Source organism: Pelmatolapia mariae, linkage group LG1 (genome assembly GCF_036321145.2).
Source record: "Pelmatolapia mariae isolate MD_Pm_ZW linkage group LG1, Pm_UMD_F_2, whole genome shotgun sequence".
In the NCBI taxonomy this organism is placed as follows: Eukaryota; Metazoa; Chordata; class Actinopteri; order Cichliformes; family Cichlidae; genus Pelmatolapia; species Pelmatolapia mariae.
The window spans coordinates 35,365,442-35,381,887 of NC_086227.1; the positions used below are offsets into that span (position 1 = coordinate 35,365,442).

Sequence of the window (16,446 nt, forward strand, 5' to 3'; positions counted from 1 at the left end):
TTTTCTGGCATGACCCACTTCGGAAGCTTGGCCACAGCTGCTATAATAGGTTTTAGCAAATTTTCAGCACAATAATATCTGCAATTATTTTTTCTTAAAAGATTTTAATGGTTTAGTTTTTCCTCTGGTTGTTCATGACCCACCTGCAGTGGCTCTGCACCTCACAGTTTGAAGTAAGATCAGCCAAAGGTAACTACTGTGCAAAATAAACTATGTACCAGTAGTACGTTGGTGGTTGCACTTTGAGTAGTTTGATGCCAACAACAGTTTACTATAGTACATTTTACTATGAAAAACCAGAATGTGAGTGACGTAGTAGCTCATCCAGGTACAATCCACCACATTTTACAGGTTATTGTATCATTTAAAGCACAGAAAGCAAATTATACGTTTTGTTTTCATTGCACAATCTAATGAGGACAATTTGTGTGCACATTACGCTCACACATCACATTAACTCACTGGTCTTTTGGCGACGAGTTAAAAGAAAAAAAGAAGAAAAAAAACAGAAAATAGATTTTGAAGTTTATTTATTGCAGGCACAGGAAAATTATGATAAGCAGAAGATTAAACAGAATTTTGGATCTGCAAACCCAACAATGCCATGGCAGCATTTCTCTTGCAGCACAAAATATACAAACATAATTCTCAAAACGTGAGAAACAAACATCATCTTCAGCCTGTGAAGGGAACAAAGCTTCAAACTCAAGTCTCTAATGATGATATTATCAGACAGAAGCTTTCAGCAGAACTTTACTTTCAATCACAATCCAGTGTGCTTACCTGTGCACAAAACTATACAAAAGTACAGCTATTACTAAAGCATACTGAAGACATTTTGCTAAAGCATAAATGCTGAAATTCAGGGAACAGAAAAGACACACTTATCTAAACTGGCAGATCATAATCATCAACCTAACCACATTAGCAGTCAGTGTAACACAATTTCACTAAAGATTGTACCAAATTACCATGACTCTCCTTAAGCTGATGACTACATCCTGAATAAATCACTATTTAAATACAATGGAAGAAGACCTGAAAGGTTCCCTTTCTCTTACTCTTCGCTGTAATAATCCCAGAGCTGAGAATTCTGACATATTAGTGCACTGTACCTCCAGATCAGTCATATTTAATAATCACATGACATGTATAAAAGAGTGTTGTCTAGACAAAGACAAATCTAATCTCTTCAAACAGGTAAACCACAGAGTTGATTCATAAACCCTTCTTGACCGTTGCAACAACAGGGAAAACCCATTAAGGCGTTTATAATGCATGTCTCTAAATCACAAAGCAAGATACGCATTTTTTTCCCCCCAGACAGCAGCTAAACTATTTCACTTTAAGCTAAATGAGGACAGATGTGTTTTAAATAGACTTATAAGGGAACACAAGTAAAACATCTGTAAAACTATAAATAAATAAACTTAGCTTATTTTTCAATATTTCAAAGTAAGAACTGGGGATGAGAACAGATTATTAGGCAGAAATTAGTTGGAAGGACTATGGAAATATCTCTAATGGCACATAACATATAGCAGCTGTTCTTGGCAAAACTTGTAGGGTAGCATGGCACATTCAGCTCATTTTAAAGAAAAAAAAAACAAACAGTAGGAACGATCTAGTTTTTCCACACGAAATGGCATTCTGGTCAATTCTCTTTTGCTCCAAACCCACACTACTTATTGGCTTCTTATTCTTCTAGTATGAATATCCTGCAGCACAAGTGGGAGGGGGGGAGTCACTGATATTTATAACAAAAGAAGACTGGTACATTCTTTAAAGGTCCAACAGTGATTAGCAAAATGTTACCAGTGTCAAAAAGCAGCCCAGAAACAGGCAATAACTTCAAGGCAGAAAGAGAAATGTAAAGCAAAAATTTGTACAGGTCTCCACTGAAGACTTGAAAATAGAGGTCTTTGCTTAAGCGTCCAGTATTAGAAAATTCCACAGCATAGATTTGAATTTCCACCAGCATAAACCAGTAGTCCAGACATCCACGATGACCCAGTCATCGACTGGGATGAAGAGTGAACAAACAGTATTTCCATGTGAAGCTCCTCTTTTCAAAGTTTCTTGGGCATTCACATACAGTCAGTGCACTGAATGGAGGTCAATGCAAACACTCATATACATATATATATAAAGTCGGGTTCATTTAAAAGGATCGACTTTGTTTAACGGGACAGGTTTGGTTTATTATGAAAAGGATGAGAGGCTGAACAGAGTTAGAGGCAATATTCTTGGACTCACTTTGTAAATCTTCATCCAAGTTTGGCTTTTTTTTAACTGATCATTCATGAAGATAAAAACTTAAACTAAAGCTACAATTAATAAGAGTGAATAAATAAGTTCTTGATGTTTCTTAAAAGTGGTCAAAACGATGTCTGCTGAATCAATACTGACACTGCACAAGTGTTAAAGGAAAAGTTGATATTTTTTCTGGGAGATAAGCTTGCAAATTCTCAATTATAAATATATACTATAGCTTGCATCTACATAGCTTAGCACAAGGTTATAAAACAGAGGGGAAAACTAGCTTTAATGATTGCCTTCAGACAGAAACTAGCCTAGCCTGCACTAGGGTAACCTAGACTACCAGGTGTGCTATTTTCATCAAACTCTCCACAGGAAAATATAAAAACCTATTAAAAAAATATCAAACCTTTTTTTGACATGGTTCAAAGCTGTATTTCAAGACATTTCTTACTGTCAACAAATCGCACAACAAGACCAAAATCAACCAGTGATATCTGTAATGGTCTGTTATTATGTAACCATGAAGAACAAATCCCTGAACAATCCCTGAATATTGAATATTGACTCTTCATGGAAATGTAGAGTCAATATTCAGTTCAATATTCCATATATTTATCATCATATTTATCAATGTGTAAAATAAGATTTTATAAGGAAATTACAAAAATGTGTTAAATAATGAATAAATACATAAGAATTTCAAACTCCTGCTTCCACGAGCGCACCTCGTGTGTTAATCTGTTCGATGTCCACAGCTTTGTCTGATCTCTCTTCTTACAGCTGTTAAGTCTTTAAGAAGGTTGATGTGGACAAATCACAGGATTTGTTGCCAATATTAAAAAAAAATTAAATTTTCAGCAACTACATCCTTAATTGATGCACTCAGCCGTGACATATTAATGATGTCATACAGCAATAAACATAAACAATAAAAGGGAACAAGAAAGAATAGAGGATCGATCAGATCAATTTGTGTGTTCACTCATTAGGCTGTTATGGCTCACAGTATATAGCGGTGCATAATGGCTTTGGGTAAAGACATAAAGGCTGTTTTGGCATTTCAGATACATTTTGCCAGTAGTGGGTTGTATTAGTACTTGTGGCCAAAACTGTATTTAATCTTTTGGAACAAATTCAGGGTAAATATCATAACGGGCTAATTGGGGCTATCTGTTTGCATTTTAATTGAAGTAGTTAAGCTCTGGCATGAGCTTTAGAAAGCAATTTACAGCAAGAATGACTAATGCTGGTTTTATTCGTCTTGGGATAAGACTGCATGTGCATAATTGTTTGCAACTGCACATTTTATGCATTCAAATAATGAAATGGAGTGATATTTATTGAGTTTCATATTGTACCCCCTCCAAATGAAAGACTGAAGTACAGGTTCTCACCTCTGACTCTGGTGGAGTCACATCTCAAGGACACTTTATCAGAACGGATATTGCAATTGCCAGCTCTCGACAGTGAGGAGAGCGTCATCCTAAACTTTTCAGCACAGCGTCTCCCTTCCTAAATCTCCTCCCTCTTCACTGATGCTTCTGCCGAACCTGCATAGGCTGCTTCTTGCCTCTGGTTTCGTCTCATCCCTGCTTGGCATGTTCACAGTAAACTGGCTGTCACTGTCCTCTGGTTTCACAGAGGAAAATAAGGGCTCGGTGGGTGAAGTCACCTCTGAACCCTGTGGTTGAGGTTGAGTTGATGGTGTCTGGGAACTGCTGGGAAACACAGGGGGTGAAATAGGGGACAAAGGTCCTAAGGGGGAGTAACGTCTTAAGGAAACCCCCTTCAGGTTAACTGCAAGCTCCAGAACCAATTTTCTAGATGCCCGGGGTGGGCACAGGGGTACAGAGGCTTCCTGGGGGGAGAGAGGAAGTCCACTTTGTACTGAGGAGTCACTCTGGCAAGGAGTGGGAGGTGCAGACTCTGCAGCCCTGCTGCCATCTCTGCTGACAGGTGACAGGTCCTCTTCCTCCTCTGGACTGTCCACTGAATGAAAGGAGAGAGGCGATGCAGGGCTCTCTGGCAGGTCCACACCTACTACGTCAGACCCACCTGCAGACATGGCCCTGTTCTGAGGTCCCTGCTCCCCGACAGTCCGGTAGCTGTGAAGCCCTAGTGTGATCTGCGTGAGTCCAGGGGGATCCAGGAGTGGGGCGTGGCCTCTGGCTCGTCCTCCACTACGGAACAAGCGATTCCAAAGATGGCCTAGACGTCGTCTGGAAGAGGAGGAAGTGGAGCGGCGAGTTGAGTGACGCCTTATCTGCCTGCGCATTGCCAACCGAAGATTCTGTAACACTGAAGCCTGGATGACGGGGGATTAAAACAGAAACACGCTGAAGTTCATTTCTGTCTAAATGCAGCGTCGCCAGTGACTGTTAGTGTGTGCGAATTTGCTACCTGGGTGGGATTGTATACAGGAAAATCTTCCACCGGAGGGATAAGACCCTGGGCTATTAACTGACCATATGAAGGAGGAGCCTCTCTCTGGACAAAGTCGGCCTCCATGCGAGTCATTTGCGTCTCAAAAGCTCTGTAAAGAAGTGAGGAAGGAAAAAACAGAGAGCAGAATTAGGGAAAATCAGGAAAACTATTTGAAAACCCACAAAAATACTTTCACTTCTACAGTTTCTGGCAGCTGCAACAATAAACACCATCCCAGTGTTTCTCTGACTTAACATTCATTTAGTGCCAGAATGAGGACCCACCTGTACTCTCTGTTCCTGAGGGAGTGCAGTTTAAGGGCACAGCCAAGAGCAATAACCAACAGGAGACTGCAGACCAGACTGCCAATCAGGGCAGCTGTGATCACTTTCCTGGGCACTGCTGCCAAGCAGTCCCTCTCATCGCTTCCATCTAAACAGTCCTCCTGCCCGTCACAGCGCCACGTCTCAAAGATACACAGGTTAGTCCCACAGTGGAAGTTTCCAGGTTGGCAATCGTAGCAGTTCTTCTCGTCCGACCCATCTGGACACCTCTTCTGGTTGTTGCAGCGTTCAGAGGCTGGGTAACACATTCCTGTACCACCCTCGCAGGGGAACTCTCCATCTGGACACATCGGACAGCCCTCCTCATCTCGACCAGATGGGCAGTGCCAGTAGCCGTCACAGCGCTGGCGTTCAGAGTAACAGCCCTGATCACTGCCGCAGGGACGCTCGCCAGGAAAACAGTAACCTTTCACCTGGTAGGATGGAGGAGAAATGCATCACTGTCTAGACACAGAAGGGACAACTTGTACTACTTAACTGGCTGTGTTTTCTGAACAAAAAGAGCAGTTACTGTTTTTAAATCAGTCAGTTTGGATTAAAACAGATCCAAAAAGAAAAACACTGTAACTTTTGACAAATTAAAAGTTTTAAACAACTTTTAAAAAAAGAGGTTGACAGAATTTCAAAGGATAGATGAGAATAAACGATGAATGAAATGAACATTAGCCAACCTCAGTACCTGATATGTAGCATTGAAACCATGCCCCGGACTGTGAGGCTGGGCCATGTACAAAACGCTCATCTGTCCCCGGCTCGACTCCAATAGGGCAGGCCGCCTGTTGTTGTGATATGACAACACCTGTAACAGATGCTCCGCTCGCTGCAGCAGGCCATCATAGACATGCAGCAAATCTCCAGGCCCCAGCTGCAGGTCCAGCTGCAGAACAATGGGCTTAGGGTCCTGAGTGTCCAACAACCAGGAGCATCTCAGCTCAGTGTCGCCGCTACGGTTCGCACGGAAAAAATCAGGAGAGGCAAACGACCCATAAAAGTTCCCCAGACGTTTGCCACAAGTAGTGTCAGGGCAACCCAGTTCGTCACTTCCATCGTGGCAGTCCCGGGCTCCGTTGCAGCGCAGGCCCGCGGGCAGGCATCGGGTGGACTGGGCCTCGGTGCACGGCAGAGAGCCAAAGGGGCAGAGGCCCGGCTGCGCCTCAGTGGGAGGCGGCAAGCAGCTGCGTTCATCCGAGGCATCCCCACATTCATCCTGACCGTTGCACTTCCAGGAGTGAGGAAGACACTTCCCATTCCCACAGAGGAATTCATCTGACTGACAGCTGCTCTGACCTAGGTGACCTAAAAAAGAATATGTCTGGTTAGCTGCTAAAACATCACTTTTCCCCCCCAAGAGATAGTTGCCAGTCTTCATCTGTCTGCCATGTCCAACTGCAATCAATATCACAGGTTTTAGGCTTTTCTCAGCTTTTTTAAAGAAGACAAACCATAACAAAAAAAATGCAGTAGTATTGTGGATGATCATATCAAAACAAACCAAGCAGTAACCCTGTGTGAACATACAAAACAGCTCTATTAATACAACCCTCACAAAACTTTATTATGGCTTTATTAAATCTCTGTTTTAATGCTGCGTCTTGACTTTATTGTTGTTATAACTGTAGTCACTGATGCATGCTCTGGTCTGCACAGAGATTCTGCTGCTACTTTACCCACCTCATGTTTTCCACATATGCGCATAGAAGCATGGGGAGGTCCCAGAACAGATGCTCATGTTCAAATATAAAATACTGCAGGTGGCCCTGACTTAAATGTTGTAAACATGATAATTCCACTTTTATTTCATTTTATTTAATAATGAGGTTGCAGTGGGTGTTGCTAATGGATTAAACTGTAGAGGTATTTCTAATATTTTCACCCACTCTGGTATGTTTATGGAGTGGATAAGCAATATGCAAATATTCTCCAGCTTACCTCTGATGTAAGAGAGTCGGAAGCCCTGGGCTTGCCCAGAGCTGTTGGCTTGAGAGTGGAAGAAGAGCCAAACACGCCCCCTGGTGGAGATGAAGGGCTGCGGCAGCACCGAGCCACATAGCCTGGATTCTCTCTTCCATGTAGGTGTCAGGAGGAGCCAGTCTCCCGTGCATTTTCCCGACTCCGCCAGGTCAAAGTTACGGAAACTGGAGCATGGAACATGAGTTTAGGTGACTCGGTTATAGAAATGTCACATGTATGTAGCGTATGTTTCAGGGACTCTACCTGATGGTAATAACTTCTCCTTGACCTCCCTGAATATGCCAGCTGCAGTTGACCCCAGCTGGGTAGTTTAAAGGCCAGGAAGGGCTGTAGATCACACCCCTCCGCTCTGTATGGATCTCCACCTGCTCGCTGCAGCCTGTCTCAAAAAAGACAGGGGAGATGGCAGCATACATATTAGGGAGGTCGGTCTGAATGCTCCTTGTGCACATCAGAACTAAGAACACGAACACTTGGCAGACATCGAGCATTACCAAAATGTTGGCTTCCACACTCTATAAACCGTTTTATCCTCATTCTTTTATTTGCGACCGCTACAAAAAACACTAAACGATTCACTGACAAGACAAATGACCTTAGTGCCATTGTGGAGAAGCTCCACGCTGATCAGATGGAGCTTTAAACAGAAGCAGCAGCCAAACTGGCAGCCAAGGCAACAGCATCTCCTGCTGCCATCACACCATTACTCCAGGGAGCAACACAAATGTGTGAGCAGGCCAGGAAAAGCTCCAGGACTAACACGCAAACCTCTGTGTGGTGTGCAGGCACTGAATCCTGTTGTTTTTCTAAGTAAAGGCGCAGCGATCAAGTTACCGGCATCATAATCTGCAACATAAATGTGGAATGGGAAGTATCTCATTTCATTCTTGTGCTGAAAGCAATAATATAGAGCAGGCGCTTTCAGTGTTTAATCATCGCATTACTGCTTAATGCCACAGAAAGAATGAAACGCATGCAAGGAAACGCTGTCTAACAAGCCTCTTAATTAACCAGAACCACAGAGACAGAACATTAGCTCAACTATGATCCAGCACTGACACACAGCAGGGAGTCTGCTGCTTAGTGCTGTTTGTTTCTGGCTTACTTGATGAATCAGTAAAGTCAGCAGAGCGAAGCAGGGTGGCGGAGGGAGGAATCGTTTAAGTGCAGATATCGACTATCCACACTAACTTAGCGCACACATAAATACCTACACATACTGGGCTGGACCAAGCTGCTACACAATGCTGTTGTTTGGTACAATGAATAAGAGAACTGAAGCACATTTTGACTGTTGTGTTTGTGTTTCATCTACTTTCAAACTCAGATTCAGATGCTGGAAAAATCTGATCACAGAGAGAAAGAGAGAGAGAAAGAAAATTCACATTAACTCACTATTTTTGGTTTACCAACAGATGGAAACAATAAGATTTAGCTGCTGTTTTATGCTTAAACTACAGAACATGAACAGTTCACCAACAATAGTTGCTCTGGGAGCAAACCTTTTCTCTATGACATCCAGAGACTCCAAAATGCACTGCAGCCAAGTGCAACTCCAGCTCAGTCGCCAATGGAGTCATCAAAATATTAAAATAGTGTTTTATCAGTGAAAGGTGAATACACAAAACGTAACCACACAAGACACACTAATAGATAGTGGTGGAAAAACTACATCTATAGGTTTTGGCGCAACATTCACATTTAATGAATATCAGCTGTAAAATGTTCTTTAAAGGTGATTATTATGTCGATCCCGTGGCTGATATACTTAGCATCACGCTGGAATTATTAGATGTGAAAAAATTGTTCCCGTAGTTTTTTTTAGGAGCTACCTTGGGTTAGGTGATGATAATATTTGTGTGTGTTTTCTAGCTTAACATATATCAAACCTGTAGTTTAATAGCTTTCAAACAAATGTAATGGAGTAAACCATGCCAAACTTTCACTGAAATGTGTACAAAAGGATATTAACTTTTTATTTTTTTTTCTAAAAAAAAAAAAAAAGCTTGAATAAAATACAAAAACATTTGAAATTGCATTTGTAGCTTTTAAGGCATGTAAATGTCCCTTTTTAATATCCTGCTCTGATTACAGTAAAGCGTACCTGAGAGAAACAAGTGGATTAAGGTTGCACTTCAGCATTAAGCCCTTCAGTTTTTAATCTGCATTGTTCTCAAAAACCACACATAATCATGAGCTCAGGTAAAATGTGGAGATACTGAATGCAGTTGCAGCTTGTGTGCGCACTTGTGCATGCAACTTCAATCACCCTAGAACTTTGTGTGAAAACATCAATTCTTTTTTGAATTTTTGCTTTTTAAACCGCTTATCTGACTAGACTCGTGGACATCCTGGACAGGTTGCCAGCACAGGGGAACAGACAGCAACACAGGCTGGAGCACCAGGCATAAGGACAAAATGCACACTGGACACATCAGCCAACCTCAAAGCTTGAAGGTTCCTGGGTTGGGATGGTGTGTTCCCCTTTAATCGTGCAAATCTCTTCTCTCCTCAGTCTCACATCACCCTGACTTAACATTCATGATCTTACCCTAACTACAACTTGTCTAACCCAAAAACCTAACCTGAACATATCCCTTTATCTTAATTTTTGAAGACCTGAATTATGTGGACTGGCTTTCTGTCCCCATAATGAAGACACAGTCCAATAAAGAACCCAGTGTGTAGGGTACACAACGTTAACACCTGGATCACACACACCTCCAAACTCTCACTCTGTGTCCCTTTAGCAGCCTTCCTCTGTATTTAAATCCCAATTAAGTGCAGGGTATGACAATGGAGGGGGGAGGAGGGGATCGTGGGGTTGACTGGCTGCAGAGAAGCAGTGATGTAATGCCGATAGCAGCAGTATCACATTTGTGAAAGCGCGTCCATGTTTCCACACTAACCGTGATCATTTACCCACCACAGATCAATAATCCCGCAGGTTTCTGCACAACGATAGCCTCTGTGCTCTCCCTCCATCCAATCAAAACAATGAAAACAAACCGTCTTCATCTATCAGATCACTTAATCAGAGACACACAGTACACACAGTAGTAGACAAAATAACACCCACTGCTGCTGCTCGGGTGTGAACACAGAGACGCTCCGCTCTGATAGTCACTGATGTAATCATAGTAGGAGCTTTGTAAATTACCGGATCTCCCGTAAAGATGCGAACACGGATCAAGAAATAGAAAAGCATGGCCACTTACATTTTACCGGGCAATGCGGATCACTTGTGCATGCCATCATGTGTTCGTGAACATCACAGGCAGAGCTTTCTAAACTAATGAGAACAAGCCTCCGTTTAAAACATCACAGCGGTGTAGAGACGCATTGTTGTTTCTCACCTGCACAGAGCAGAGCACAGCGGAGCCACAGCAGCCCGAGCAGAGGCAGCAGCAGGGGCAGCTCCGTCAGTCCCATGGTCCGGCGGGGACCTCTGCTATTATCTCCCATACGCGTTTCGCTGTTCGCTCCACATCTGTGCGATCCACACTAGCTCCGGCATCTGCGTTCAGCTCGGACACAGCTAGAGCTCCTCCTTGCCGTGAAAAGGCATTGTGTCCTTCTTTTGCAGCGGTAGCCAGGACGCTACGATCAAGGTAGCTCCAGCTAGCGATGCGGCTTCTTGTTACTCCCTTCAAAATAAAGGCTTCGTGGTAAACGTTAACTTTTGCAGCATTATAAAACTAAACGTCTTATAGACTATAGTCTTAGATATAAAAATCAAGGTTATATAGGGTTTGGATTTGTAGTTTAGAATTACAGTTGAGATGCAAAGCTAGAAATTTTTTGTTTTCTTGAAGACTACTTCCGCTCTAACTTTGGCTGACTCTACTCAGCTTTCCACATCTTAAATGAAAAAAGTGGCCCACATAATTCTTAAGCCTTGTCCCCTCTTTCTCCAGATGAAACTTTATATATTGAGCTGAAATACAGAATTACGCAGACGGCTTCTGGTAGGAAAGATACATAACAATCTTCTCCCATTCTCCCGCTTGTACTCTGATTCTTTTACGAGTAGGCCCTTTCACTGTCGCCCTCGTGTGGTTAAACTCTTGTACTGTAAGTTGGACTATAAAATAAATTCTACAGTCCCTTTTAATTTAATAACGTATTTCGAGTTTCACATACACCTGGAAAAGTGCTCTGTAAATGTAAAGTTATGACAAATGGTGCACACCGAACAACAATAAAAGAAACAACAGAAAAGAAAGAAATAAAAAGGCACCGCTGGGATTCGAACCCAGGATCTCCTGTTTACTAGACAGGCGCTTTAACCAACTAAGCCACGGCGCCGCTGATGGTGCTCATCGAAAAGGGCATTTATGAATAGTGAGATACACGGTCCAATGACGTCATTGTTATATTCAGTATATGACATGTATTCTCCTCTGAATGCGGCGTGATATATAAAGTTGTCTCGTCTCATTTTTATCCTATTTTTTTAGCTACTAGAAAATACGAAAGTTAGGGACACGAAGGGCTAAAATTTTATAAATACCAGTACACCGTTAAGTTAAATTTATCCAAATCAATCAACTAAAAGGAGAGCTTAATGTGGCTTAGTCAAACGGAAGCATAAATATGAGATGACACTAAATCATAACTGTAAAGTGTAAGAAACAGTGCGCTGCAGCAGTGTCTTCGGTGTGGATTCAGTATTGTAAGAGTACAGGGTTGAAATAAGCAGCACACATAAGCGAAACAGATGATAGTGTGTATATATTAAAATTCCCTGTGGATGATTTCAAATTTAAGCAAAACTATTTCCGAATACGTGTACTAGAAAATGAATGTAGTCATTACGCTTTTGATTTCCATCTAAAAGGTTTTTCGCCTTTTCCTTTTTTATTATAATTACATAGAATGTCACGTATTTACTAATAACTAGTACATTTAGAACTAGAAAATGCATTTTCTGAAGAAACTGCAATGTAAATGCTGATAGCTGAATGTTTTGAGCTGAAATAGCTGCTGAATGTTAAGTTAAAAATGTTGAATGAGCTGAAATAGGACGAAACATTCACCTGAAGGCTGAAGTGGAGAACTGTTGAAAGCTAAAGTTCACACAGATGAAGAAGTTTAAAAGTTAGAAAGAAGCTGAAGATGTTTAAAATGTAGATGAGAAAAAACTAGATATTTGCGCTGTGTGTGTGCGTGTGTGTCTGCGCACGTCTATGTGTGTGTTTCTGTGTGAGTGTATGTCTCTGTGTGTCTGTATTTCCTTGTGTGTTTCTTTCTTTCTGTCTGTGTGTGTGTGTGTGTGTGTGTGTGTGTGTGTGTGTGTGTGTGTGTGTGTGTGTGTGTGTGTGTGTGTGTGGTGAAAAAATGTTGAATGAGCTGAAATACACCAAATCATTCACCTGAAAGACAGAGTGAAGAACTGTTGAAAGCTCAAGTTCACACAGAAGAAGGGGTTTTGAAGCTGGCAAGTAGCCGAGCATGTTTAAAATGTACATTAGAAAATAAAGCATGAAACTTAAACTGGAACTGAAGAAAAAGTATAAAAGATATTGAAAAGATAAATACAAGCTGAATAGCTCAATGTCTTGGCTTCCTTTTAAAGTTTAAATGGTGTCTGTGGGTCAACATATGTGGAAGTAGTTAGAGTTGAAAGACGAATAAGTTGAATGAGGATTTGAAGGGTCTCCCGATTGAAATACATTGTAATATTTTGTTGAATAAAGTTGAATAATTTTAAAAAATATATAAACGATACAGATTCCAACATGTCTCAGAGAAACGATCAAGAAAGACAAGAAGTTGACCCCAGCTCTCTTCCATGGGATGAACCCCTAGACCCTTACCTCAGCTTTCTTCCTTGGGGTGAACATGCACAACTAGAGGAGAAGCGCTTCGAAGAAATGCAGAATGAAAATTTCATGAACAGAGAAAAGATTATGTTCCTGACGCAAGAAAATGAGAGAAAGAGCGCTGAATGAAAAAAAAACTGTCCTACCAGCTTCAAGAAAAAGAAGGTACTATTGAGGAGAAACAATGGGCTCTCCAAGACAAAAAGAATCAGGAGCTCCAAGAAAAGCTTGATGAGACTCTGGAAAAAAATAATCTTCCAAGAGAAGAAAAAACAGGACATAGAGTTCAAACTCCAAGGAATGGAGGAAAAATACAGAGCGCTGCAGGTAAAGCATAATAAAACACTGAACAATTGTTTCAAGAAAAGAAGCAACAGGACTTAAAACAGAAAGAAATGGACAGCAAGCTTGAAGACATGAAGGAAAAATCCAGAGTGCTCCAAATAAAGCTCAATAAAACACTGCACAGAAATAAAGAGTTTCTTCCAGAAAAAGAACATCAGGACACACAACAGAAAGAAATGGATTGCAAACTTGAAGAGATGGAGGAAAAATATAAAATGCACCAAATAACTCTTGATGAAACACTGCTCAAAAATCAAGAGATGCTTCAAGAGAAGGAGCAACAGGACATGAAACAGAAAGAAATGTATTGCAAGCTTCAGAACACCGAGAAACACAACGAAGGCTTGCAAGTAAAGCTTGATGAAGCTCTGGAAAAAATAAAGAAATCCACCAAGAGAAGAAACAACAGGACATCAAGCAGAGAGACATGCAGTCCAAACTCCAAGGCATGGAGGAAAAATACAGAGTGCTGCAGGTAAAGCATAACAAAACACTGCACAAAAATCAACAGTTGCTTCAAGAGAGAAAGCAACAAGAGATAAAACAGAAAGGAATGGACACCAAGCTTGAATACATGGGAGAAAAATCCAGAGTGCTTCAAATAAGGCTCGACAAAATACTGCACAGAAATAAAGATTTTCTACGAGAAAAAGAACATCAGGACACACAACAGAAAGAAATGGATTGCAAACTTGAAGAGATGGAGGAAAAATACAAGGTGCTCCAAATAACTCTTGATGAAACACTGCTCAAAAATCAAGAGATGCTTCAAGAGAAGGAGCATGAAACAGAAAGAAGAAAAACTTGTTCTCCAGAGGAAAAATCAAAAACTCCAATAATTTTATAATGAAATGAAGTACAAAACAACTGAACTGGAGGGAGAAAAGAAAAAACTGGAAAAACAATGCTCAGAGATGCAGAGTAGCATCAATGAAATGCTGAGGAAAAAACACAGAACTTGAGGAACTTTCTAACAACTTGAAGAACAAGAACACTAAAATCCAGGTGCAAAAGCAACAACAACAGAAAACACATGAAGCCCTGCAGTGTATACTTCAAGAAATCCAGAGGAGAAATCAGCAGTTGGAAGACATGCACAAGAAAGTAAAACAGAGAAATACAGATATGCACAAGGCAAAGCTAATAGAGCAGGCAACATCTAAAGAACTGAAAGACAAGCTTGAAGAAAAACAAGCAGAATTAGAAGATGTGGAGAAAAGATGCAAGAAACTTGAGAAAGAAAATGCAGAAATCATCCATGAGTTGACAAACCTAAAAAAGTGCCTAAAAAAGAAGAAAACATACTTTCACTTGTTCTGGAGGAGGGACACTGCTGCTCCTCACATGATGTAACCTCGTCTTCCTCCACCTCTGTTCCATCTTAATTTTCACCGCTCCTACCAGTTAACCTATATTAGTTCTTTTCAGAATAATCTAAGTTTTTTCAGTTGTTGTTCTAACTCTCTTATCAGTACGAGTCCACTCAATTCTATCGATTTAGTTTAGCTTGATGCAGTCCACCCAATGCTTTGACTCACTGTATGCGCAAAGTGACTGGTTATGAATGCCCAGTAACACTTCAAAGAGTTACCAATATGTCAAGGTTTATTGCTATATTTCTTTTCTTAGGTATGTTGAAGCTTTCTTAAGTTCTTGCTGTAGCTGTTATTAGTTTGGGTCTAAGTTTCCTTGTATTTTGTTATTCATTGTTTAAGTCCATCTCGTCAATGGACTTTGATTTAAGCTAGCTGGACCAGTGAAACTGATCTTTCTAGTATAAAGAAGTTTACTACATGTTTAATGCTATAATATAACAAAAATAAGTGCAATGTCAACAGTATGAAGAAAGAAATCTGTCAGTCTGACATTTTGGGGGTTAAATTGTAAAAAAAAAAAAAAGTAAAATTACAGAAAAAGTTCAGTTAGCTCATTGCCCAGGCAGCCGCGTCATTATAAAACCAAGAGTGTGCATCCATTGTTTAATTTTTTTTTTTAAGTATAGTAGATGGTGAAATAAAATAAAAAAAGATTCTGTCTAATACATTGGTAAATAAGTATGAAAGGCCATGGGGCGGTCCTTATAAATAGGAAAAGGTGTAGGCTCAAATTTATGAAAATGCACCTATCCGAAGCAATCAATTGGATGCATTTTGAGTCTTTGACGGGCCGTTTACACCCCCCGGGCCTTATGTTCGACACCCTTTTACTAAGCACTTTAGGGTTTGCTTCTACAGTGAAGTAGCTAACTTCATCTTTGCCATAAATTAAAACTGACTTAGCACTAAAGAAAATTCCATCCTTTTCATAATGAAAAGTCGATGTGAAAATGCTGTCTAAGCTTGTCTTTAAGCTTACATGATAACCATAAATAATAATGATCAATTTTTTTCACACTGACACAGCAAAATTGAAAATAAAAATGATTTTGTTATTACTTATGTACTTGTTAAAATTAAAATAAAAGACTTTTACTTTTACTAGATTGTCATTTTAACTTTCTTACATTTCCTACATACTCCACTATCCCCAAATTTGGGAAAACTCTAAAACAGATTTTTTTTTTTTGTTAATCTGCACCACACTGCAACACAAAACCCTTGCCTCCTTCCCTAGCATTACTACCTGGACCACCAAAAAAGAACTGTTTAAGGGCCCCTGCTAATGGGTCAACAAGTGACTTCTTCAATATTATCACTATTTTGCATTGTTCCATATTTGTTTGATAGCTCATAACTTACTGCATTTTCCAACAGAATACAAATGACAAGCAAAACTCTGGATCCAGATAAATTGGAAAATTAGGGAAAAAAAGAGCAGGGAAAGTTCTGCTTCCTTGATCATGACAGTGACTTCTGAGACTCCCAGCTCACTTGTGTGAGAACTGCGAAGGCTGTTCTCAATAAATACCAGTGAGCTGATGCAGTCTATATGGACATGGGTTGGGGGGCTCAGGAGCCCTCTAAAACAAGCAGTGATGAAGGAAATTCCTCAGTGACCTATCAGATACCAGCATTTACACAGGTTTTTCTGAACTCTAATAAATGTTTGATGATTACAAAGAAGACATAGCTGTGATTTGTTAAACACAAGGGCCATTGGCCCTTGGCAGAGGTAGGACATGATCCACACTAATTAAATAGGTTGGTCTTAGCTGTTTCACTCTTTAAGTGACACTGAAAGGACCAATAGATGCCTGATGTTCAGGTCACTAAGTGTTTCTCACATTGAAGTCAATAAACCACATCACGGGACACTTAAATGGCAACACTACTTAA

General features: G+C 40.6%; 1 protein-coding gene and 1 non-coding gene across 2 annotated transcripts; both read right to left on the bottom strand.

Moving 5' to 3' along the window:
• Positions 1–540: 540 nt before the first annotated feature.
• On the bottom strand, positions 541–10,593 carry lrp3 (low density lipoprotein receptor-related protein 3). The gene is made up of 7 exons (XM_063480141.1): positions 10,358–10,593; positions 7,245–7,380; positions 6,960–7,165; positions 5,710–6,326; positions 4,971–5,443; positions 4,663–4,795; positions 541–4,567 (listed from the first exon to the last, which is right to left on the bottom strand). The coding sequence occupies exons 1-7, from the start codon at positions 10,464–10,466 to the stop codon at positions 3,755–3,757; spliced, it is 2,487 nt and encodes an 828-aa protein (XP_063336211.1). The 5' UTR covers positions 10,467–10,593; the 3' UTR covers positions 541–3,754.
• Positions 10,594–11,235: 642 nt separating this feature from the next.
• Positions 11,236–11,309, bottom strand: trnat-agu (transfer RNA threonine (anticodon AGU)). The gene has a single exon. It is a non-coding gene; the product is annotated as a tRNA-Thr (tRNA).
• Between the last annotated feature and the right edge of the window lie 5,137 nt (positions 11,310–16,446).